At 46.0% G+C, this 27,370-nt stretch overlaps 1 protein-coding gene and 1 pseudogene across 1 annotated transcript; one reads left to right on the forward strand and one right to left on the reverse strand.

The window, feature by feature from the left end:
• The first annotated feature begins 1,180 nt into the window (after positions 1–1,180).
• LOC119462061 (solute carrier family 22 member 13) lies at positions 1,181–2,902 on the forward strand. The gene has a single exon (XM_037723412.1). The coding sequence runs from the start codon at positions 1,181–1,183 to the stop codon at positions 2,900–2,902; it is 1,722 nt and encodes a 573-aa protein (XP_037579340.1).
• Positions 2,903–12,192: 9,290 nt separating this feature from the next.
• Positions 12,193–27,370, reverse strand: part of LOC119461003 (glutamate receptor ionotropic, kainate 2-like) — a 310,204-nt pseudogene continuing 295,026 nt past the window's right edge.

The following is a 27,370-nucleotide window of genomic DNA, read 5'->3' on the forward strand; positions in this document are numbered from 1 at the left end:
TTGGTCTTTGTCATCAATTTTGAGGATGGTTTTCTGAATATATGGCAGGTGTCGCAAAAAAAAAAAAAAACATAATTCATTTCCTGCCTCTTTCTGAAAAAATATTTAGAGCTTTCCTCGGTGGTTTGGTTGTCAAAGTCAAAGTGTTACATTTTTGGAGCATTCGCCTTTGACGCATGCATCTGACAGAACGGAAAGCTACATATTTCAAAATTTCATCAATAACCGAAACGACAGTGGACAGCTGTGTTCAACTGAAGACTAACCTTGACAGTTTCATGTGTAAACATTCGTTCGGCTTTATGACTGTGTGTGCTAATCCTAAGTCATGTCACAAGGGATAAATTGCAGTGGAGCTGCTTAGCTCAGTGATTGACTCGGGGTTACTGAATCTGTATTCATTTCCTTGCCTTATGGCGAGGGTGAAGATGAGGGTAAGAATGTACCCTTGAGGACGACAACACTACAACGACCACAATATGGTGACTATGACGACCACGGAAGGAAAAATGTGGACGGACGGACGCATCAAACACATAATGGAAGTTGTAACTACTCTAGCAGCAAAATAATGTTCAGTTCGCGGCATCGAAGAATCAACCGTCAAGATGAACAAACTTTCACAGCTAATGAATCGCTTTGGAGCCCTCGGCTCGAGCAGTGCTTGTGGGGGATACATTTGGGTTGTGGATTCACAAGGCTTTGAATCCGTCTTGCATTCTATCACTTGAGCAATGGCGCTTAGGCAACACGCGCTGGAAGTTTTTCTTTTTTTTTCTCGGAGACCACGTACCACGGGCTGTATTCTCGGGTGATCACTTTTGTCATTACTTTCACTTTCGTAAAATTTTGCGATATTCGACCCACGAGAGCCAATGAGAACTTCTTTCTTGCGTTTGCCGGACACTTGTGCAGATGCTTTCTGTGCCCATTCTAGCGTAAAATGTAATCGCCCTAGAACAACGCCCCATAATGCTTCTTATGCACATCCAAATATGACTCGCTACGTTCTTCGCGTTATTCCAGATTCATCATTGCTTTGTCGCCCCAATACCCTAATTAGGTAACGTGCTTGTTTTGTCTTGGAGTTAATTTTTGAACCGGGGAACGAAAACGACGTTTCGCGAGGCATGTCTCCTGACACGCAACACGCGCCTACCCGTGACCGAAAAGGTCGAAGATGGCGCTTTTCTTTCGAAGACGCTTGGCTGCCCTCGACCTCGACACAAGCGAATCGTTTGACTGCTTCGATGCGATTGGGCACGGACTGTACCAGCAGCGCCTGCTCTTTCTCACTTTCGTCCTCACGTTCCTCGTGCACGCCAACATACTGTCCTTCCATCTCATATCGGGCGACGTGGACCACTGGTGCCGGCCGCCTGCTGACTGGACTATGTCCATCGCCGCCTGGAGGAACTCGGCCATTCCTCTGGAGGCGGACGGCAGACCCAGCCAGTGCACCGTCTACAAAAATCCGGGCGACCCGAACGACACCGACGTGGTCACTTGCGACTACTGGGACTACGATCCGAAGAACGAGAAAAGAACCATCGTGAGCGCCTGGAACCTGGTATGCTACCGGCGGCATCTGATCGCGGTCATACCGCTCGTGCACATCACCGGTTCCGTCGTTCTGCCCAGCATTGCCGGCTACCTGGCGGACTGCGTCGGTCGCCGGCCCGTGCTCCTGGTGTCTGCCGCCGCGCTCATTGTGGGCACGTTGGGCGGCTGCTTTGCCGACACGTACGTCGTGTACGTGGTGATGAGGTTCGTCAACTACGGCTGTTCGGGCGCGGCCGCCCTGATGTCCGGCATGCTGGCGTTCGAGGCGACCAGGCACGAGTACCGAACGACCTACACTGTTGCGGTCACACTGTTGGCCGTCTTGCACTCCGAGGTGTGGTACGACATGGTCAGGCAACTCAGCCTCGAAAGGTTCCTGCTGCAAGCGATCTTCCTGGCACCAACCGCCTTCGCGTTCAGCACGTTCTGGTTCGCCGACGAGTCTCCGCGCTGGCTCATCTTTAGCAGAAACATGGCGTCGGCGGAAGCAGTCATGCTGGCGGCCGCGAAGATGAATAACGTTCCGCTGCCCACTACGGCCTGCCTGCTAAACAAGCTAAAGGCGGAGTTGTTAAAGAGCGAGGAGCGTCTGCGAACGACGACGGTGTGCGCCGAAGACTCGTGGGCGAATTACATACCTGTGCGAGCGGCCTTTATGTTCGTCCCATATTTCTCTGCCGCATTCACGTACATTGTGCTGCTCCAGTCGTCACTGAAGACTCCCGACTCGTGGGCCCGCTGGTTGTCGCTGCCCACCAACATGCTGACGACTCTGCTCGCATACACACTGATAGGTCGGGTAAAGCCTCTGGAGCTGCTCACACGGAGCTGCGGTCTCCTCGGTGGCCTCGTCTGCCTCCTCAGCGTGACCATCGGGGGCCCGCTGGCGGAGCTCGCCCAGTTGTTCTTCATCCCAGCTGAGGCTTTAGCACTGGCGGTCAACGTTTTGGCGGGTGTCTGTGTGTGCGAGGTGTTCCCGACTCCCGTACGTGGGACTGCATTGGGCTGGGGCTTCGGCATCGGCAGAGTGGGCGGCGTCGGCGCCACGTTCGCGTCGGTGCTGAGGAACGTCGGTCGCGAGGATGCCGCGTTCGCCATCGCGGCGTGCCTGTTGTTCCTCTCGCTGGCAGCGCTTATGCGGATGCCGGGGAAAAACACGGGCCCCACGATCAACCTACGAAGGATCTCCGGCGCACGCAGCCAAAACCTCGATCACATGAAGATGACGCTGGAGCCGCAAGATTTCCGAAAGCGCGACAAGACACGAACCAGCTACGACAGTAGAAAGTCAAGCATTTCGAATTCCTCTCGAAAGCACAGAAACATTTCAGACTCTTAGGGCTAACTCAACTTATATGAATTGCACTGTATATCTAGCCTCTCCGAAGTTACTGCGTAGCTTTTTCTTTTTTTTTTCTTTTTTTCTTTGACGTGGTTGTCGAGCAGGTGATATCCTCGAGGTGCTTTTTGTCACCAGTAGCCATGCACGTTCACTTGACCGCGTATGTTGACAATAAAATATTAGGAAGTTGAAGTGAAATCTATTGCGGCATTTATCGTCGCAAATGAAAGCACGAGCTATAGGCCGTAGTGACGGGATTCAGTTTAAATTATGCAGCCTGGCTTTCTTTAACGTGATTCTAAACCTAAGCAAACGAGCATTTTACTGCGAATAGCACTCTTGATGTTGTCAGACAAATATCTTTTGCGGCTATCTACCTGACTAGCTATCCTACTAAAAAAAGTTGTCGCAGTTTCACCTCGAAAGGCGAAGCATCAATTGCGATAGCAACTTAGTAGAGAGCTATACGGAGTAAGGATAGTAGTTTTATCCGCTGTACAAACTTGGACATGCAGCAGCACCGGCAACACACAGCACTGTTGTCGACGCCGTCGGCGTTTTGCCCGCGTTCGCACAAAATGCGTGCGGCGTTGGCGACTGTTGCCGGAGCCTCTGATATAAATAGGCACTTGGTGCCGCAGCTAAACGTCGCCTCCCTTCCCTGCCCCCCCCCCCCCCACGGCCTTCTCGCTGCGTCAGAAGAAGGCGCGTTTGCTCTACATATATGGTGATTGTAAAGGAGGAAAGAGACGCCTACTTCTGTAGCCCTTAAGGCGAGCACGGCGCAGAACGCGCGTTTGTTCTCCGCCGTGCGTTCACTCCCCGTGAAAGCGCGCGTCCCTCGCGCCCTTTCACTCGCACATACAGCGTTCGGCGGCGCGCGGCGACGATTTCATCTCCATTGACGTCATACGGAACCTCACGGCGACGGCGACGGCGACGCCGACGGCAGAAACCTGCTTTGGAGTGTCCATATAATTGCTATCGCAATAAAACATGGGCTGATACCGAAGACAGTGCACTATGAAATGTAGGCCATACGCGTGGGTGGTGCCACGTTCTTATATGCGCCATAACATACGCGAAAGTACTGCCTTGCGTTCTATGATGCTATATACTAGATACTGTACTGCTATATGTTAGATTCTATACTGCTCTATACTTCTATATACTATACTGCCTATATACTAGATACTACCTTGCGTTCTACTACTGCGGCTGCTGTTTACGGCGCGGCGACACGGCCGCCGTATCTTGACAGCGATCTGCGACTTCGACAAAGTTCGCGCTCGCGGGGCCTCATCTTCAAAGCGATCTGCAATGTGGACAAAGTACGCCCAGTGCCAGTAGCTTCGTATGCGCTATGCTTTCGAAGTTTAGTTAACGTCTAAACGAGAGACAGCACGAAAGTAAATTCGCTCGCTGCTTCTGCCGCGCTTCCTAACTCCATCGTTTTGACAGCGAGTTCCCGCGGTTATCGAGCGAGATGTGTTCATGTTTACCTGTGCGCGCGTGACATCGTGCTTGTTAATTTAGTTAGCAAGCGAATGTTTCCAAGTTTCAACTGCCGCTAAAACTAATATCCCTACTTCGTATAACTGTCTATTATTTGCGATCGCAATCGATGTTTCGCCTTTCGGGTGAAATTGCGACTTTTTTCAATCAAACTGCGAATTACGCGAGGCTATACAAATATAAAAGAAAAAAAATTGTAGCAGTTTCACCCGAAAGGCGAAGCATCATTTGCGATAGCAAATTAGTAGAGAGCTATACGGAGTAAGGATAGTAGTTTTATCAGCTGCATAAACTTGGACATGCAGCAGCACCAGAAACGCGCAGAACTGTCGTCGATGCCGTCGGCATTTTGCCCACGTTCGCACTGAACGCGCGCGGAGTTTTATATAAATATGCATTTTGTGCCGCAGCTAAACGTCGCCTCCCCTCCCTCTCTCCCTCCCGTCCCCCCACAGCCTTTCGCGCGACCAAAAAAAAGTCGCGTTTGCTCTCTATATATGGAAAGGAGGAAAGGACGCTTAATTCTGAAGCCCTTCAACGCTCCCACTTACCCCTCCCCGTTGGCGCTGAGCCGTGCTCCCTCAAGGGCTGCAGAAGATAGCGCCTTTCCCTCAAGAACCACTTATCATCATCACGGCGCAGAACGCACGTTTGCTCTTCGACGTGCGTTCGCTCCCTGTGAAAGCGCGCGTCCCTCGCGCCCTTTCACTCGCACATACAGCGTCCGGAGCGCGGTGACGATTTCATTGCCGTTGACGTCATACGGAACCTCACGGCGACGGCGACGGCGACGTCGACGCCGAAGGCAGAAGTCCGCTTTGGAGTGTCCATATAATTGCTATCGCAATAAAAACATTCACAGCATATCCACGGGGTGAATGATGAGTGGGCGAAGCTCCGGAGGGAATCATCGGATCTCCCGCTTAAGGGGACGTTAGCACAAACGCGTTAGAAACGTGCAGTACTCTCTAGTAAGGGGGAGCGGCCACAGCGTCTTACGCAGCCATTTACACATGCCGGAACGTGCACCGCGTTTGCCGACGCCATCACATGACTGCCGAGAGAGCATACCCCCCGTATTCATAAACGCTCCTCGACTTGAACTTGACTTGCCACCGCTTTGGGCAGCGCGTTCGAAACGCGTTGAAGGTAAGGCGGAGAGGCCACATCGTCTTACACCAGCTTCTTACACGGGCCGTAACGCTCTAGCACAAACGCGTTAGAAACGCGCTAGAAACGCGGCCTTTCGTTAATGTTGGGTATTTATTGCCATCATGGTGCGTGTGTCCATGTCCGCTTCGTGGCGTAGTGGGCTAACGCCGCGCGCTCGCAAGCGAGGGGTCCCTGGTTCGATTCCGCGCTACGGACACAACTTCGGAATTTTTTTTCTCATTTTTCTCAGACTGGTTACGCACTACGACTACGACGAGGGACGAACGGGTGCCGCTTTAAGGAGCTTCGCCCCTAAAACACCACCCAAGCACTCCGTACCGATGGTTAACCAGCGAAGTTGAACCGTGTGGCCCCGGTGTTTAGGAGTGAGTTAATCCCGACGCTGTATTGAAGCGTTTCTCAATTATTTGTTACATGTTTGTTTTTCTAGTGAATCGCAAGCGCCAATGGTGGGCGGATGCTGCTAACCACGACGCAGAGCTAACTTGAGATATCGAATGCATGCGACAATGGCGAGTCGATGAGGCGGCGTTGCAGGCAGAGCAGCGTCAACGTGGCAATGGCGGGAAGGCGTTCGTCCGGGCCAATGCCCGCTTTCGGCGGGAGTTTCTCGAGCGGCACTTTGGCTTCGGCTGCGACGAAACGTCCACGTTGAAATCGCGAAGTGCAACGCAAGCTGCAATGGCGGGCGTATGCTGCTAACCACGACGCTGAGCTAACCCGAGATATCGAACGCATGCGACAAAGGCGAGCCGAGGAGCCGGCGCTGCGGGCAGAGCAGGTACGACGCAGAGAACGACGTCACTAAGCGCGCTGCCAATGGCGCGCGCTTGGGTGTGACGTAGAGAACGACGTAGCTGACGGCGCAGCCAATGGAGACGTTTAGGGAAACATGGGACGAACGGTTTTTCTTTTCGCCTAGCCATATACAGCTTTCGCTGTAAAAAGAAATTGGCCGCATATCTGCTTGCTTTGCTGCAAAGGACGTCGGAAGACGATAGTCTTCTGCCGCCCCTGATACGTAACACTCTCTCTTCTCCTCCTCCCACCTCTCACGCTCAGTCCCTCCCCTCTCACTCCTCCCATGATGGATGCAATGGAGGTTTTGCCGAATCCAATTCAAATTCCCCGCGTTCGCGCTGCTCTCGCGCCATCTGTTGGGACCTTTTAATACTGTTAGCTTAAAGCCGGCTACAGAGGCGCGGCTTCAGTTTGCCTGTTTTTAACGCTTAGCGTCTCTTTGACATCATTTATAACGCGTTGATTTTTAATTTACTAACGTAAAAACCAGTCCAATGTGTATTCTTAATTAAATGAACGCTGTGGATCATGGTTATGTACACATATGTTGCCTCAAATAGGCCTAAGGTTTCCTTTGCGCTGTGCATAATGTTGACGTGTATGACCCCGTGCCACCAGTGCTAGTAGCTTGGTTGGTTTTGGCCGGGCGGTTGAATGGTTTTGAATCAGTGACAGACAGACAGACAAACAAACAAATTTTTTCGCGTTTAGGTAACCCAAGAAAGACGATCGTCTTTAAAAGGCACCGGAGAAAACATTTGATGCGTTCGTGAGTTGCGAAGGCGGCGGACCCGAGCGCCTTCACCAACGCGCAGCTGCACCCGCGTAGAGCTTACCTTAGCCAACATGCAAACGGCGCTTGCATGTAGGCTCCCTAGCTTACCTGCGGCGCTCCCGCCATCTGGCGGCAAGCCACAGCACGGAGGCGCCCACGATAAACTACGGAGATTTCAACAACTGAACCTAGTCTAGTAACGTTGGTCCAGGCATCTGGACGCATCGGCAAGCGTTAATCGCTTTCTCCAAATCGTGAACATTTCGGGGCCAATTGCTGCTAGATTCTCTACCATAAACGGCAAGCTGTTTCATCGGGTCAACTATATCAGCCTTCATATTTAAGACTGCTTACATGGTAGCTACAGACTGCGCCTGCGTCATGGAACGGCGCTGTAATTGGAAGTCATGGACGCCACCGCCCATCAGCTATAAAAGGGCTGTAACAAGCATAACAAGTGCGAATTTCGTCAGTACGGAGCAGTCCAGGCGACTGGAAGCATCGGCAAGCATTATACGTTCTTTTTTTTTTCATGTCGTGCAGGTAAACCAACTTGCCTATTTCACAATAACGTACCACAAGTGCCTGGATTGCTCCGTGACTGTTCTTTTAGTGCATTATTTGATTGTTTGTTTGACCACTCTGAATAGCCTCTGATAATGACTGAGAATCCACCGACTACGATTAAGGAATTCGCAAAGGCTGATCTATCAGGCAAGGTTGACTCATGACATGGATCTACTCTGACAGATTAGATGCAAGAGATTAGGCAATCCCTTCATTGCCTGAACTCTCTCTTTGAAAGTTTCAAGACAGGGATTGATGATATTAAGAAAGAACAAGTGTTATTATAAAAAATGTGGTTGATCCCTCTTATATAGGAATCGGTATAGAACACGAAAGTGAAACGTGTCTTCACAGAAGTAGTGTAATGTTTATTGCACATTGATATATAATGTCTATTGGTGTTTTGTGGCTAAAGCGCCCTTAGGCGTTGATGCACCCACGCTGACGCCTGGTGGCACGTCTCCTCCATCACGACTACCAACGTCGATGACCATGAGCAACCGTCGTGCATATGGAAGCTGCACTACGCTGCACACGCTAGCACAACGCGAAAGACGAAGCACGTAACTGACACACTAATACAACGCGCAAGACAAAGCACGTAACTGAATCGTCACCGAGTCAAATCAGCGCGTACAGCGCGTCGTAATTGCAGCCTCCGCGATCAACTTCAGAAACATTTTCAGAGCTAATTGCGGAGGCCACGCTCCGCTGTGCTGAGTACGGTGAACGCCACCTAGGTGGCGTTGGTAGTGCTTCTTGATGCCAGCGTCCCTTCGAATGCTGGCATCGAGGCGTCGTAGTGCTGAGACCACCGAAGCGTTCACTGTCGGTGCGCGTTAGTGTCATAATGCAGTACTTCTCTTTTCTGCTCGTAGGCGGCGGCACCGCCCCGAGCAAGAGCGCGGGTACACGGAGGAGTGTTAGATATATAAGGCGCGTCTGTGTAGCTCTCTGCAAATGCGTTTGTGGCGCAATGGGTTAAACGCTCGGCGATCTATCGTCGCGGACCGAGAGGTCGTGGGTTCGATTTCCAAATTTTGCATGTTTGTGGAACTTTTTCTTCTGGTTTCTTTCTTTGTATTATGTTCTATGACGTATTTCCGTGACGGAAATACGTCAGTGAAGTCTTGGTGGACCCCGGCATAAAACACTTTCGTGTTAAAAGAAAATGATGAGCTTCGAAGTAAGCTTGAAAGTACCCGCTGGGAAATAATTGAGCTGAAGCAATATACACGACAGCAAAATTTGGAAATCAAGGGACTTCCTTCAAAACAAAGTAAAAACCGCGTCGAAGTATTGACATTGTTCTGTCAAAAGCATGACATTTCCTTTTGTGAAACGGACTTTGATGTGGTTCATCGTGTTTCTAGTAAAGATAAATATCGGCCAAATGATGTGGTTCAGTGCATGTCTCGTTCTATTCGAGACCGCATAATTAAACGAATCAAGATGAACAAGCTATAGGTCCTCAGGATGTTGGATAAGATGGCTCAGCGAGTGTTTACATTAACGAGCATCTCTGCCCTGAAATGAAAACACTATTAGGAAAAGCTATCTCTATGAAAAGGGCAGACAACTGGAAATTCCTCTGTGTTGTAAACGGAAGAATGTTTGCCCGAAATCCCGATAATGCAAGGGTTGTCATTTCGTAATGAAAAGGACCTATCTCTTATTTCTTAGTTTTTATACACCAAGGTGGCACGTTCGCGCGGTTGCGCCGAGGGGTGCCAACCCTGTCCTCTTGGACGCCTTATCAGGTGCACGCTACGTCACGCACTACGTCATACACTCACAGAGACGCATCGTTTTAGACACAGGTGGCCATTAAACCGAGCTCATACACGAGCGGTGATATGCGTTTGCTTTTGTTATTGGCTCTTTCCCTCTCACTTTTTAGTGGAGAGTTTTTCGGCGCGGACGCCATCCTAGCCATAGACAGCTTCTCTGTAAAATGTCGACGTCACCGCCTATGGCGACCGCGCTGAAGAAGCCCGACAGCTCGCGCGCCTGCGCATCAAGAACCACCAGAGGACGGACAGCCGGCGCTACAACCTTCGACGACGATACGTGGAATACCAGCCCGGCGACCGTGTTTGCGTCTGGACTCCGATACGCTGACGAGGACTTCGCGAGAAACTGTTACGACGCTATTTCGGATCTTACAAGATCATCCGACGTGTTGGTGCATTGGATTATATATGAGGTCGTGCCAGACGGCATTTCGCAATCACACCGGCGCCGCGAATGACCTGAAGTCGTCCACGTGGTTCGTCTTGTCATTTCACGGCCGCTTGGCACTTTGTTTCTTTATTAACGCGATAGCGTTAAGGGCCCCGTGTCGCAGAAAGTCCAGCGTCGATGTCGGTGTCGGCGTAAGCGCCGGCGTCCGCGGCGGAGAAAATCATCCCGAACCACCCCGACCCCGCAGGACCTCCGCGTGGCGCAGGGACGCTGGTAAACTAATTGAATTTCTCGAAGTAAAATACGTCAGAAAAATTGTAAAGTACGACTTAACCACAACCTACAGGTATGATAGCGTCGGATTGTAATTTGAATATACGAGAAAACATAATTCTGTTACGAGGAAACTCAAACACAAACCCCTTTTCCAGCATTTCTACCATTCATACAATGTCGCCCCCGGGTAGGTTACTTGCAGAAACACCATCCAGATGGCGCTCTTTTATGCATGTAGGCTCCCTAAGAGATCTCTGAATGCTATCGCGTTCCGCTCTTAAAGGCGAAGCTTAAGCGTCCTCCAATGTTTTCTTGTTCTTTCTTTATTATGCATGTTTTTGTTGTCGCTTTCGTGTCTGTCTGTAGCATCGGGACGATGCTTTTTAAGAGGGAGACATTGACACGTGTACTTGTTTATCTTTCTCGGGTGACCGCTTTTCACCGGCTAACACATGTTAAACGTTATCGCTCAGCGCAGGACGCGCCTGCATGCATCGGAATTTTCTCGAAGGTTATCGATGGTTCTACCCGTTGTCTGTTGTCACCGAAGCTTGTGTAATCTGATTGCATGTGCGACGTGAATTGTGTAGTACTTTCAGGAAGACACTCCGGCACCAGCGATTACTCTGGAACCTTCGATGACTGATGTATAAAAGCCGACGCTCTTAACCCGCAGATCAGATTTCGACGATCACCGACTGTGTTCGCCTCTATCGTTGTGTTTTCGAGTGTCGCTTGTTTTGTAGGCACAAGTTCCCCCAATGAAAGTTAGTTTCGTCATTCACAGTTTTTCTACTGTGTTCTCGACAGTCACTACAACGTGACAATATTTTTAAATTACACTTTGTTTCTATGCGTAGGCTGTCCCAACTGTCATTCACCAAGATTTAAAATAAGCAAATGTCACGTTGCTGGGCAAAACGAAGGTAATGTTGTTTGTCATCGTTTAGAGATCAGATTATTTTTGCATTCCGCCTGATTGCATAATTAGTCTTAAATAATTATTAAACTTCTCAAATATTATAAATAGTTGAATAATGTTAGTGAGAAAATTGTAGAGCAACATGAAAGACTCCTGATACAGCTTTCTGTTTGACGTGATAGTTCAGCTTTCTGTTGCTCCATACGTGCTACATACAAGGGATTTTCGGAGCGTTGAAAGAAGCGCGCGAATACACGAAAAATTGCCGCGCGACTGGCCGCTCGAGGCACTTTGCGTGTATTCGCGGGCTTCTTTCACGCTCGGAAAAACACTTTTATGTAGCACTCATGGAGCAACAGATTGAGTAACTAGTTTTCAGTAGAACAAATTTCGATTTCGCAGGAGCAAATTGAACTTTCATCTTGAAGCACGTTTGTCCAGCGCCTGACCCGACAAGGCACCCGCGGGCTAGAACGTAGGAGCGCATTCGCTCCAAGCGCTCCTGGCATGGACAGAGTGTGGCTGGACGCATCCTGCTAAATTTAACTTGGATACACGTTTGCGTTCATTATTGTTCAAAATGTCAGGGTCATTTTCATGGCCTACCTACCGGACGGTGTCAGCATAATTTAGTCGCATACTCAAAACTACCGTGGCGCCCATTGGCCAGCGAAGGTTCCCCATGGCCTTGAAATATAGTTCTCGGCTTGTTCACCAGAAGACTGCAATTCAATTCCACCTTGGTTGAATGATTATGCGATTTTTTCTTTCGCTTCTTAAAAGAAAAGAAGAGAAAAAGAAGGAAGAAAAAGATTATGAAGATAATGGTGGCGAATTCGACGAATGGCGGCAAATGCACAGGCTAAGGCATAAAAGCCTGAAAGGTTGTCTTATGGCCGGCAGACCAGCCTAAGACAAAGCCGTTGCCGATTTTAGTTTTTGAAAGCTGATGTTCTTTCCTTTTATCAATTTTCAACATTCTTTTTAACCTGTCATGAGGTGCTCTGGCATTTTTGTTAATGCGGCAAAGCAGGTAATTAAATCACATGGTTATATAAAAAGAGACTGAGACGCTTGTATTATGCAACTTTTATTTAGGTAAAATACTTTTAACACTGTATCAAAATGATACCGATTCCACCCAGACAAACACTGTTGCAAGTGGAGTTCACAAACGCTTTTTTTTTTCTGTCCAACAGCACTGACAAAAACGCGAGTAGAGGTGAACCAATGATTGCTTGTTGTGTTCGACGTCGAATGCCGATCAAACAGCCGTTAAACAGTTTACGTAATGTAACACGTATTCGAAAAACACTTTTTGACACAAGATGGAAAAAAAAGTTAAACAAATCACTGAAAGACACGCTTTGCGTTTCAGAAAATAATGAGCAGCTATACCTATCTCAAAACCTTCGAACTCGCGGTACAAATGAAGATCGTTCATTTCTTTTTTTTTTCTTTTTTATCTATCTGTCTCAGGTATTTTTCGTGCACCTTATATGGATACGCTCATTCTATCCTCTTTAAGCGATCAATACTGACAATGCTTAATGTGTTCTACAGATTACACGGAATAGTCACAGTTCGCTGACTACTACTTTTCTATAGCTAAAGAGCGCCTCGATTATCTGCTCTATTTGAAAATGCCAGATTTATTCGCAGTGGAAGTTGTTTTCGTGAATGGAGCTGATGATGCGGGATTTGAAGGATAGAAACAGTATCTCGCTAAGGCTAATTCAATAGGTGATGTCTAGAACACGGCGGCCATGACGTGTTTCCGGCGCTGAAATTACTTCCGTTGCATACAACGCACAGAAGCTTAGGCTTCGAGAATTGTGTCTGTTACTCAGCGAAAACTGTCTCTGGGGCGCGGATTTGGGCATCACCTATTGTTTCTTTACTTTTCTTGTCTGTGCTCTGGGAGAGGCAGCGCCGTATGATTCGATGAAGGAATAGAAAACGAAGAATGAAAAAAAAAAACAATTCGTTCATTCACTATAGGCACCGTTCTTCTTTCGGCACCCCCGTCTAGCTATGCCGCGGTACAGCAAACAACAATAGACTCTCGAAATGCAAAAAGAAACGATAAAAAAGTACTACAACCATTACTCTCTTTTAATAGGGACAACAGTCATAGCTTATAACTTAACGGAGTTAGCTTGCCGAAAAAGAAACTGCCGTGTTCTTACTTTTTTTTATTATTATTGAGCCCTAGGGCGATGAAGCTGTGAGTAGTAAGCACTTTACGCGAGAATAAAAGTAAGAGAAGAGCCGTAGAAGGTAGTAGTTAGGAGAAGCCAACTCTCGCTGTTCTATAAGATATATTAATACGTCACAAGGGAACCTACGCCACTACGCTGTTATGTAAAAAACATGCGCACCCAGGTGCAGCACTGTTTGGAAGGAGGAAGTCCAAACGCCGTGCCACTCGCCGCCTTTTCGCACAGTCGGAAAGAGGGAGAAAGAGCGAAAGAGAGCGCCTTAGAGAATCGTTTATCGTACAGCTGATTCTAAGAGTCAGTACTACAAAAACCACTACGGTGACCGAGCGATGCGTTTGACTTCATCATAGAATACGCAGAACACACAAACCTTGCTCTCCCATATAATCGATCGAAACGCGCTTATTGTTCATATTTAGCGAGGAGCAGCCCTTTGCTCAAATAATAAAGATGAAGAAAAAATTGAAACAAACTATACACAATCCTGACTTTACGCGACGTTTTGATTTTATACCTTTTGGTTTTCGTTGCCTACAGACGGGTATGGTGTTATGCCACCATCAAGTTAACAATGCAGTCACCTAAATGAAGAAAGAGTCCGTGTGACGAGCTCCTTAAAATAATTTAAAAAAAAACTGAGAAAAAAAACTAGATGAAACAAAATATAGGTGAACGGTTCACTTCGAACCGTCCTGTGAGTGGCACGAACAGAAAGGCCCGATGCTGGTCTTCGCTCAAACTGAAGCGTCTCGGCCTCAAACATAAGCAAAGTGCTAGCGCTGCAACATCGATGCTGAGATCATGGAAACGGCACTAGCGTTGTCAAGGCCTTGTTTGCTAGTACTCGTGGCTAATGGAAAGAGGAAAGGAGAACGTCAGACGAAAAGAGCAGTAAGCACAATCTGTGCATGAAGCTCAAATGTTGAGCACCGTTCGACGTCCATCTCAGAAACGACGAGTGATGAGAAACAAACAACTGGAACGCGAACGCCTACACGTTTAAGGAAGAACAAGTGTATCTGCTTAAACGACTCAGTGAGTTCTGTGAGACGTGAGCAATTTCACTTAGCCTCTGAGAAAAGCAGTTACAAATTTGCGGAGCTATGACACCGAAGAGACTCCGTGCGATCCGAACGGTGCTGGACTTCGTCACGTGTGCCCCGCTCGTAAAGTTAACTACAAATAATGCCAAGCTGTCTGAGCTTATAAACGAACAACGGGACAAACGCGCGTCACAATTTTCTCTGCGACTTAACTCGCCTGAAGATATCGATATATATGTGAAGGCAAAGCTATGAGTCGCTAACAGCAGCGAAGGATAGTTGAAGAAAATCAAAATTGACTAGCATACAACGAAAGGTATCAACGTGATGACCGCAGAACAGTGTTGCCTTTACAATGAAATCAAATACGCGCCGGCACTGCATTTGGGTGAGAGAGACTTTTAAAAACGACAGGTGTTTTTCAGTTGAGCAATAGCTACGTAAGGGCCATACCAAGAAATAAATTCAGAAAAAAGGACTTCCATAACATTGTTCCTCGGTTCTATTCATTGATCAGTTAGAAAGAAATGCTCAACATTTTTCAAACGTTGCCTGAAGCCTATTCGGCTGAAAGTTTTAATTTCTTAACATCTACTGTACTTTGGTTTCCTTCGAAGGCCACTTACTAAGAAAAAAAAATTTTGAGATCTTCTAATGTGGACAGATACTTAAGAAGTGTACACGTGCATGACAGTTGCTGGTATCTTATAAGCAATGAGCAGCATATCCCTACCAGCAAACTGCTCTAGTTATATACACATGGTCACTTGTGTACGTAAAAAAGGTGTTTTGCGTTTACAAAAACTGCAACGTTCATTTAATTGCCTTGAAAAACAACTCGTAATATTGCCATTCCATCGAAATTTCATAGTTCGCACTAAATGTTTCCTTATGAAATCATGTACTGTTTTGTTCAGACTGTTCATATTTGTAAATTATGCAGCGCCAACTTTACACTTTCGCAGTCATGCTGACGAAAATATTAACAGTAAGGCGCGTCATTAAGTCAGTTGATTCTCGCTAAAAACAAACAAAAAGAAACAAAAAAACTAGGATAAGTTAGAGTGGAAATACGTTTTCTTCTATTTATACCAAAGGTGATTGCCTTAGATGCAGGCATTTCTTTTCTGATACGTTACCCTGACCGCTGACAGTGGTTGTGTCAAATACGGCCCCAAAAAGTGCCAAATAAACAAAAGAGTACAGTACACCACGCAGCCTAAGTGGCGCAACTGGTGTGCTAACTAGTATTCGCTTCTAGCTACAGCACCGCTTAAAGGTTGATGATAACAAACTGCAGCTGTACGCACGGTAGCCCTGCCTCTGCGAAAGCGCAATATAAGTACGACCAGCACCGAAATTTCAGTAACCTGCAGCATGAAACGATAAACATTGGCTACGTCAGTCGCGCCCGCAACATTGGTTTCCTTTCTCTCCTGCCCGCCTATAATTACAACATCGAGTCACAAACATGACGAACAAACAGCCTCTCATTTGCAAAAAAAAAAAAAAAAACACATCCACGACTTGTTTTTTCACTCGCACACAATCTACACACATTCACACGTTCGCGAAACATTTAGTAACATGTGTGAAACGCGTCCCAAACCTTTAGACAACTGCTGAAACGACGCAGCTTAACAAATGAGCAGATAGTAAGGTATGTGACTGTCGACCTCCTCGAAGAGCATTATTATTTTTTTTTTCACCTCTCTCAGTCGTTCCTGTTCTGTGTACTTTGAGGTACTCCTCGGATTAGGCGGTGGTGATGCGTGCACCGCGCGCTTACGCCTGTAGAAACGTGCCGAAGGCTCACATACTGTTTCGAACAATGTTGGGAACGGGAGCGTGCTTGCTACGGGTGATAACGTATTGAATATGTGGCTACACTATACAACAAAGGAAAAAAAAAAGAGGGCGATATAGCAGAAACTGTCCAGACAACCGCACTGCCACTACCATTACTTAAACTATTTAACTCCCAGGTGTGCGCAGTTCAACTAGATTTAGCATTTCGTACGAAAACATATTCAAAAAAAAAAAAGCCGGCCCTACTCGTCGAGCCACAGTTTCCTCTGTTTCGCTCACGTGGTTATGGGATGGCACCCATCTTCTTTCTTATAATTTTGACACTAGGCTTTTTATTTCTTTTTTGTTCATTGTTATCTATTGAAACATAATTAGGTATTTAAAGTTCTGTTTACGGGAAGCCTGAAGTTCGGAATAAGCCCTATTCATTGTTGTGCGGAACGAATGCGCGATACAAATCATGCTCGTAAAACCTTTCTCTTGAGTAACGACCTTGCGAGTGAAAGTGTGGTGCCAAAAACAACTTTGAGAAAATTTTAGACTAGTTTGTGAAAAAGAGAGCCAGGTAAAGTTTGAAAGTACGCTCGGCGATTTTGCGAACGAAAAAGTGCTAGCTGTCACCGGTGCGTGCTATCATCACAATTTGTCGAACACACCAGGAGCTAGTTACGCGACCTCTCGGTGGAAAGTTGCTCATTCTAGTCAGTGTTCTCCGATTCCTATAGGTCAGCGTGGCGCTTCTGCTGCGCTGTGGGTCATTACCAGTTGACTCAACACGCATGTACAGACAAGATATCGATGAACAGCATGTCCAAAAAAAGGTCTTAGCCCGCTCACAGGCAGTCACTGACAGGTCACCCTGATAGTAGGGACCGGCTGCATCCAGTGTATTTCGTTTGACGAATGCTTTCGGCTGCGCCAACATACCTACAGACACAGAAATCGAACGTTCTTAACCGTGGCCGAACAAGTAATCTCTGTGGAGCAAACGTTTTGGGAAGGGGAGTGTAGACTTCGTTAGGGGCCCTGATGTCAGGAACGCGTCAGGGCCCCGACGCAGTTGTGGCGCGGCTCGAATGCATTCCGCCGCATTCATGACGCTACGCGAATGCCTAATGCAAAAACGCTACGCCACGTGGCATTCCTTACGTCAGGACCTGGACGACGACAAGCTCCTTGCCAACATGGTGGCTCCACCTACATTCCCTCTTCTACCACTCTTATTCAATTCAAGTGTCCACGATCATGTGAACCTTACTTTTTGTTACAGGAATAAAGGTCTGTAGCAAATTTGTTGACGAGAAAAATAAAATAAAAGAGATCACGTTATGAAAATAAGGACGCAAACGCGGACATAGGGTACCTATATAAGGACAGTGAAATCAGAGCGCGGTCAAAAAACAGCGCTCGCATGATCAATTGTCTAGATGAACAGAAGGATGCAGAAGAAACCGTAGGTACACGGACGAGACGGCACGCACACATCATGGCAAGAAGATCGCTAAAATGATAACGTCCACGGAGTCTGTTCAATGAGGAGGTGAGAGTGGATGGGGTGGGGCACAGAGATAGGGCGAGACATGGAAGGGGGCGGTGGTGACGGGGCATATAAGAGTCCTGTAGGCATAATGTATATCACCGTCGCCGCCCACGGTTGTCCACTTGGACACACGCGTGCTCAAAAGTCCGACGTGAAGGACGGCAGCGTGGAGATGCGGTAGTCTCCGCCGTTGCTGTCCACTTCGGGCGGCTTGTTGCCTTTCACGGGCATCGTGGAACTGCGGCACGATATGGCGAACTTGAGCTGCTTCATCATCTCCTTGCACAGGGAGACCTGGAGAAGCACAACGGGACAAGAGTTAGAAAACAGGCAAGCACATGGAACATGGAGAAAACTGGCTGTCGGTGTCAATCGCTTGCGCAGCATTACTGACACGTGGAGGATACTGACACCTACATGCATATGTAATACAGAATTCCACTGAACGCCGCCTGTTGAATCCTCACTAGTACTGACCAAAGTCAAAATACAAAACAAAACTCGTTAGTACCGACGGCGATCAGTGGAGAAGATGCACTTAGGAACTGCCGAATCTTTCTAACGAAAATTGCCCATGTTTATACCGTATGCTGATGTAGTTAAAGTTCAGCGGAACCTACCGTCTGGTCAGACATAAGCATCATCCCAAAACGTATTTTTTTATATCGGTACGAACGACCGACCCGAGAACGCTCGTCTACAGGTCTTTGGGAACACGTGAAAAAAGAGCCGTTAGTCAGGATTGATTCCGAAGCACCACAATAAAGCGCCCCTCATAGCCAACTTGTGTCTTTCAGGATCAGAACATTTATTAAAATCATGGTGTAATTACAAGAAGGTAGCTTAATACTGTACAAAAAAAAAAGGTTGATATAGCCGACGACTGCACTTGATGACTGTAATGTAGGACGCAATACCTTACCATGGCAGATAATCTGCACGTTCCACGAAAATCTTATCACGTGCTCTGTAGTCGCGTTCACTCCTGTGAAGGCTGAGCCACTGGCCGAAATGTTAGTAAATGATACTATTTTTGTTGCTGTCAAATGTGCGAATCTTTTTTTCATGATTGTCTACGCAGGTTCAGCGCCCGCTTATAATCCGATATATATATATATATATATATATATATATATATTATATATATATATATATATATATATATATATATCGTTTGATTGACGTTGAAGAAGGGTTTACAAATTACCCTAACCCCAAATAGCGACAGAGATTCTAGTCAATATAGGACACACCAGCAAAAGGTTAGACAACTATAGCTCTTACTATCACGGGTGTAAAACATTTGTGTAGTTCTTTTCTTCATCCAGTGGCTATCTTGCTCATTCACTAGCGCGTGCTCTTCTTCAAACTTAATGCTCCTTAATCAAATGGCAGCTGCCCTGTCTCTCAGCGGACTCACGTGCGAAAGGAACATTTTTTCCCACGTTTGTGCCTGTGAGAGATGCACGCTAGAAAGGTGACGAAAAAATTGGCCGCATATTTGCTTGCTTCGCTGCAAATGACGTCGAAAGACGATAGTCTTCTGCCACCCCTGATCCGTAACACCCTCTCTACTCTCCCTCCCACCCCTCACGCTCTTCCGCTCCCCTCTCACTCCTCCCATGATGGATGTAATGGAGGTTTTGCTGAATTCAATTCAAATATTCCGCGTTCGCCCTGCTCTCGCGTCATCTCTTGGGACCTTTTATTACTCTTGGCTCAAAGCCGGCTACAGAGCTGCGGCTTCAATCGGCTTGTTTTTAACGCGTAGCGTCTCTTTGACACCATCTCTAACGCGTTGATTTTTTATTTACTAAAGTAAAAACCAGTCCAATTTGTATTGTTAATTAAATGAACACTGCGGATCACGGTAATGTACATATATTTTGCCTCGAAAAGCTAGTTCCACGCTTGTGAAATCTGATGAAAGAGCGTAGCTCTGCAAGAGTGGGTCTATAGCGTAGTTGGTATAACACTCGCCTTCGGACCGTGAATCATCATCATCATCATCATCATCATCATCATCATCATCATCAGCCTATTTATGTTCACTGCAGGACGAAGGGCTCTCCCTACGATCTCCAATTACCCGTGTCTTGCGCTAGCTGGTTCCAACTTGCGCCTGAAAATTTCCTTACATAATCACCCCACCTAGTTTTCTGCCGTCATCGACTGCGCTTCCCTTCTCTTGGTATCCATTCTGTAACTCTAATGGTCCACCGGTTATCCATCCTACGCATTACATGACCTGCCCAGCTCCATTTTTTACTCCTAATGTCAACTAGAATATCGCCTATGCCCGTTTGCTCTCTGATCCACACCGCTCTCTTCCTGTCTCGACTTAACGTTAGGCCTAACATCTTTTGTTCAATCGCTCTTTGTGCGGTCCGTAACTTGTTCTCGAGCTTCTTTTGTTGATCTCCAAGTTTTTGCCCCATATGTAATGATTGTAAACTTTTCTTTTCAACGACAGTAGGAGTCGTCGACGCACTTGCCGCCGCCCTTGCGCTCCTTCCACCACTTCTCTTTGAAGCTCCCAGTCAAGATTTGGCAATGCTTGCCGTATGTACTCCATCCCAATTTTATTCTTCTGTAAATTTCTTTCTCATGATCAGGGTGCCCTGTGAGTAATTGACCTAGATATACGTACTCCTTTACAGACTCTAGAGGCTGACTGGCGATCCTGAATTCTTGTTTCCTTGCCAGGCTATTGAACATTACGTTTGTCTTCTGCATATTAATCTTCAACCCCACTGACCGGGAGTACGACCGTGACTACCCGGGCTCAAATTCCGCCTCTCGCTCTCTCTTTCTTTCTGTCTCTTTCCCTCTATCTGTGATCCCTCTATCTTTCCCTCTATCTATCCCTATCGCCAAGAAAGTTTATTTAATTTATTCATTTATAATTTCGCACTCTGTCTCTCTTTCTTTCACTCTCTGCACCTGCTCTCCCCATGCTTGGTTTTGGCCGGGCGGTTGAATCGAGTGACAGACGGACAGACAGACAAAGTTTTTCGCGTTTAGGAAGCCCAAAAAGACTATCGCGTTTAATAGTTACCGTCAAGAAAGGTATTAACGTACAGAAGCCCCAATAGTACTTTGCGTCGGAGGTGTTCTGGTTACCTCAAATCTCTTAGGTTCACTCTGTTTGCGAACAAGCTGAATAGACGTATTGAACAGGTGAGCATGAGAATTTGTTGTTATCTGCGGGAAAAGCATTTACGCTTACTAAAGTTGGCAGTACACTTCATTGTCTCTGGACAGTGGAGAGGCAGAGGCGGGCTCACCGAGTCCTCCTTGGCCATCTTCTTGGCCTTGAAGAAGAACTCCATGACGGCCACGATGGAGGCGAGGCCGAGACCGCCGAGCAGGACGACGAACACTCCGCCCACGTTGGCCAGGCTGAGCTCGGTGACGGCCGACGACTTCTTAGGAGTCGTCGACGCACTTGCCGCCGCCCTTGCGCTCCTTCCACCACTTCTCTTTGAAGCTGTGCAGCTTGCCCGCTTCTTGCAGCTTCAAGATGCCGCTAGACAAGATCTGCCGGTACGGTGATTCTGAAAGAATACGGCGGGGTATTAGTTCAATTCGTGGCAGCGCTTTCTCTTTCGATTTCCTACATTCGTAATAGAGCCATCAACCAACACCCAGACGAATCAAGAGTGAACCCGAGATCTAGATGTCTGTGCACTATAGGTGGACGAAGACAGCCCGCTCAGATTCCTAGCCATCATCCAATGTTTCAGTGGAATGATACTACATTGCGTGGCTGACTTTCTTAGCAAGTTCTTGCAACATTATTTTCAAGTTTTCCCCATCATTATCGCCATTTTGCTCAGTCACCACATCGGTCAGAAGAACAGACGTTCTGGACATGAACTACTGTTGCCTTTAGCGGCGTCGAGGGCTGATATGCCGTTTTCAACGTATATCTCATGACTGAAGCAATGAACTGGAATGGAATAGAGATAATCAACCCTGCACGGCGGGCACATCACGCATGTAACGACTATTCCTTCTTGGCAAACGGATATTGAATTAGAAGTCTGAGGGTCTGGAAATCACTCAATAATTACTTGACACTCAAATAACACAAATCAGAACTGTGTAAGTTCCAGCATCATGTAATGCATTTATTCATTCATTCATGGACCTTTAATCTTTCGCATCATAATGTGTTAAGAAAATCTAGTTTTACCTACTAAGGACAAGAGGTAAGGATAAGACGTTTGCGAAATTTCCCCCAATGCGTGCTTGTGAAATTAGTGAAGGAGTGGCTTCAAACACCCTAATATGATGTCACTATTATTATTATCAATTCGGTTATAGTGACAAAATGTCACATATATTGTACCAGTTACAAAATTACATGTGGGTGATTTATTTCGAGTCGTATTCTGTACTGCAAGAAACGCGAAGTCATGAGCTTACATTAGAATGCATTATTTAATTCTTTATTTCGTTTCATATATGAAATTACTTACCTTGAATCTAATTTTCGGTGGCCTGAATTTTGTGTAAGACATTGGACACAACTGCTGCACATTTATTTTAATAAATATTTCATCTGAAATTGCCTAAGATTTTTAGTGCCTTGTACTGAAAGCAGAATTGAATCAATAGAAAAGCTTTCGTAGATGTGAAAGAATGCTTAAGCTCCTACCTTCCCTATTGAGATACATGTTAATGGAGAAATGCTTTTTTAGGCAACCACTGATTTGATTTAAAAGAAGTTTGTTGCATTGACGATAAAAGCCAAAAGCCAAATTCTGGCGACCGCATGAGCAATGTTATCACGTTGGCTCTGAATGTTTCTAAAGATATCAAATTCTCACAAGGAACAGAATGACAAAGACAATACTGATATTTGTGACACACACCACGAAACTTCAATGAATCGCACTTCACGGCTCTCTGTGAAAGGGACAAACAACACATTCCCGGCCCTGCTAAATCATTATCCTCAAATATTTTTTAATGTCACTACCAAGACTCCGTAAAGAAGGAATAGGTTGGGTTAGGTTACGTTACGTTAGGTTAGGTTAAATAGGCTAGGTTGCGTTGGGTTAGGTTAGGTTTCTTGGTGGTAAAGAAAGCTCAGCATAGAAAGCGTGTCTCAATGACGTGCGGCTCCTACAATTTCTATCAACAATTTTAAGTCCTAATAAGATCCTCCACATGTGATTTAGTAAAGCTCGTGATCTTCGAGTGCTGACTACCAATGGTTGAACATTTTACGTGGACCTAACAAAAGGATTGCATCAACGTACTTTTCTTGGTCACAATGCCATATCCTTTGTTGTCTAGGAGACCACCAATTTGAGTAAGATTGCAGTCCCGCTCAATGATGTACTCGATGGAAGCGGATTCCATGAGGAAAGCGTAGTCTCCCGCCTTGACGCGGTTCACGCCGTCGCTGGACGACTCCATGTATACGTCCTGCTCATTGTCCAGCATGTACTTGTGCATCCTCTTGTATGTAGGAATCTTAGATTCCTGCGTGGGAAAAAGCAAAAGCGCAATTTATTTATGACGGGAAGAGGGGTGTTGCCATGACAAGGATAGTGGTTATAAGAGCTGCCAATATGAGTTTCTAAATTCAGCCTTGGCACCCCCCCCCCCCCCCCTTCCTTTTTTTTCAATTAAACTCCGCAGCGTCTATCTCTATTTGCGTTTCAGAGCAAATATCGGGCAACGTTGCCGTGCATATCTTGTATTCGCGTAGGCTAAATTTTGAAGGCTTGAGATAAAGCTTTTCTTTTCAGGGGGAGGGGGGGGGGGGGGGGAGTGCTGCTATCTCACCGCGTTTCTCACACTTCTGGAAATACGTGTTAACCATTTATATTTATTGCAAGCCCCACCGCGTTCACTACATACCCAGGGTAATTGTACTTTGCTTAAAGAGTTTTATAGGAACGGACCTATACGTTCAAGTGGCGTTCATTAATCAGCATCACCATCATCATCGCCAGCCTACCTTTTGTCCACTGCAGTACGAAGACCTCTCGAAGCGATTTCTAATTGTCCCTGTCTTACACTAGCTGACTCTACCTTATGCCTGGAAGTTTCCCAATTTCATCATACCACTTAGTTTTCTACCGCCCTCTACTGCGCTTTACTTTTACTGGCCTCCATTTTGCAATTCTAATAGACAAATTGTTATCTTTTCTACGCAAAATATGGTCACCGCAACTCAACTTATTCATCTCGATCTCAACTAGAATATCGGCTACCTCCTTTATCTCACTAACCCACGCGGCGTTAATAATTGCTTCACACCAAACAAAAACAAAACGCAAAAAGCAAAAGAAGACTAATACGCGAAATTGTAACCAAGGAGTACCATCACAGCACACGCGGATTCGAACCACTGGCCTGCCGATGCAAAGCCAGATGTCATATGTTTCGTTTTGATTGTTATTCCGTCTTTCTGATAGCAGATTAAAAAAAAAAACATGTTTTGAAATATGTCTTAGATATGTTACAAATGCAGTGTTATTTTCACACATGCATTATTCAACTGAGAAAGACTGGAAACAAGGAACGTAAACTATTTTTTTTTCTTTACCCTTGACCTCTTGCCCTCAGTCACCGTTTTGCTCAAACGCGACTGCTTGTGCACCTGCGCCAGCGACATCGTGGCGTTGTTGCCTTTTGTTTTCTTTCCTTTCATTTGTTTTCCCTTTTATTTTATACTGGCTTTGTCGGCTTCGCTAGCTTCAGGCTCAGCTCCGTTCTTGCACTGCCATGGTGTATTTCTGCACTGCACGACTGCACGGCAGAGGTGCATTTCTGCGGATTCGCTTTTGAAACTATTGTAGTGGTTTAAGTGAGCCTGCAATTTTCTGAGTCGGTTCTAGGGGCCACTTACAAGCAGACGGGCATCTAGAACAATTCTGTCTGCTCGATGCTGTGCTACAAGAAGTTCGGCAGAAACAGTCAAGCAATGTTTCTTTTCTTTCAGGGAGACAAAAGGTGATCAGTGCAGGCAAACACTGAGACAGCCTATAGCAATAACATACAGAGATAAACGGGAGGAGAACTTCGCGGCATCCTCCTCTCCCACTAAAAAAGAAAAGAAATCATATCACCTATTTTTCGTTTCGTAGCTATAGCAAAGGTTGCGCTTTCGTTGTCTGCTATCCGCAAGGGGTAGAATTATTGCTGCTGCCGTGATAATACGAGGAACAACAGACACGGGCCACGATTCCACCCCCTGGCTAAATAATGGGGCATTGTCTGGCAATGTCACATAGGAAGGGCCAAATGCAGACTTTCAGAGCCAGATTTGTGCACAACTGCTTAAGGTTACCACGAAAGATGGTGCGCAAAAGTGTTTTTGAGTGCTAATGCGCGTAATTTTAAGCTGTCTGTGATAGTTTCGTACCTTGGGGGAAACTGCGAAAATATTTTTGTCATGTAATGCTTTCTTATTTTTGCCGGTGATTCTCGCAAGAATCTCCCTCGAGAGAGCTCACAAAAAATTGAGTTCAAAACCATGCAATGACATTACCGTGAGGCTTTATTTTTGCGCACACCCATCCTCGGAAACGAGAAAAGCCGTCATTTCCTGTTAAAGGTCACCGCGAGCCGGACATGCTCCAAGAAGCGCCTTGCAAAGCGACTTAGGCCGATAAAAAAAAAAGAAGCACTCTAGCCAACTCTTATGTGTGTCAGTTCGTGGCAGCCTACACGTGTTTCGTTTTTGAAGGTAAACATGGTGCCTTGACAGTGTTCTTTTTTTTTGTGATAGTGCGGGTCAAATACAGCCCGATTTCAGCAATACACTAGTTCAAGTTCTCGGAGAAAATAACGGCTATATAAGTTTACCGATAAATAGACGCAGACGTCTGTAGACAGCGGTATGTAGTCGTACTACAAACAGTGGAATATCGTACTACAAACAGTGGAAATGCATTGGGGGAGTACCAGCATGTTGTCATAAAACCAAGATAATCACAACGAAGTAGCACAGACAGTAAGGCGGAACTGTGGGTATGGGAGACATCTTTGAAGGTACAACTACTATTGTTGAACACTTACGTTGAAGAAGGTCCGTGTGCTGCCTGAGCGGAGGCAGCCATATTTTATCTTCGACTGTTTTGCCAAGTCCTCGGCATTTTCAATAGGATAAACAGTCTTCTCGACGGTGAGGAAGGCGGCCAGGTTGGCCGTGTAGGACGATATCATGATCAGCGTGAAGAAGTACCAGATGCCAGCCACTGTTCTCGTTGACATGGCTCTGTAGAACAGAATAAAAACCAACATTAAAAGGTAAAACAATGCCTATGACATGCGGAAGATATAATTTTGTGTGAATAAACTTCACGTTATTAGAGAAATTACGCGCGTTATTAGAGAATTAGAGAAATTGTCAATATTAAAAGAAAATTATTATTCATGTCCTGTTGTAGCATTTTTAGTTGATACATTGTGACTCCATGAAAATGTATATTGTTTGTACCCTCTCTCATGTCATTGTCTTGCACTCTACTAAAGTGGAGTCTATCGAAGTGCAGTCCATCGAAGTGTAGTGGCAGGTGTTTTAATTCGAAACTCTGAATGATATTGAGCGTTTACGGTTACTTTGCTCTTGCTCAAATTTTGCCGCAAGGTCGCGCTTTTGGCAAAGTTTCTTTTTGCTTCTGTAAAGCGTGCTTTGCCTGTAAGACAACAAAGTATCGTAAAGCAGGCGACCTAACAATACAAAAGCACGAAAGTTGTTTTAAATGCGAAGCATTTCTCGGCGATCATTTGCTACTTTGACAGTATCTATCTATCTATCTATCTATCTATCTATCTATCTATCTATCTATCTATCTATCTATCTATCTATCTATCTATCTATCTATCTATCTATCTATCTATCTATCTATCTATCTATCTATCTATCTATCTATCTATCTATCTATCTATCTATCTATCTAGCCACCTACGTCTTTGTGGTCTCATGGTCGTTTCGTTACCTTGGTATGTACCAAAATTGGTATACTGTGACAAGAGTATATGGCGAACGTAAATGATATGTCATGACATGAATGTCATGACATGCGTGTCATGTAGGTCATGAAACAGCCGCCTACGTTTTGGTGCTCTCATGGTCGTTTCGTTAATTTGGTAGGTACCAAAATTGTCATAGTATGACAGGAGTGTATGACGAACATAAGTGATAGGTCATGACATAAATGTCATGACATGCATGTCATGTAAGTCATGACAACGACTCAGCGAATAAATACTAATACTCAAAAGCCACTGAAATGGGTTCGGACGTGGGCACTAAGTGAAGGAAACACTACAGGAGGCTGTTAGAAGTCATAGTCATGAGCATGACTCAGCAAAATGAAATGACTGAGCGAAAAAAGTATAGCACTCAAAAAACACTGAAATGGGTTCGGACGGGGGCACTAAGGGAAGCAAACACTAAAGGATACTAGTAGAAGTCATATTCATGAGCATGACTCAGCAAAAATGAGAATGACTCAGCGAAAAAAGATTAACACTAAAAACCACTGGAATGGGCTCGGACGTGGGCACTAAGTGAAGGGAACACTAAAGGACGATGGTAGAAATCATAGTCATGAGCATGACTCCGCAAAAATGACAATGACTCAGCGAATAAATATTAACACTCAAAA

Source organism: Dermacentor silvarum, chromosome 8 (assembly GCF_013339745.2).
Source record: "Dermacentor silvarum isolate Dsil-2018 chromosome 8, BIME_Dsil_1.4, whole genome shotgun sequence".
NCBI classification, from domain to species: Eukaryota; Metazoa; Arthropoda; class Arachnida; order Ixodida; family Ixodidae; genus Dermacentor; species Dermacentor silvarum.

Excerpts from the sequence above, each read along its gene's own strand:
- LOC119462061 (XM_037723412.1), top strand. The coding sequence starts at position 1,181 with ATGGCGCTTTTCTTTCGAAGACGCTTGGCTGCCCTCGACCTCGACACA.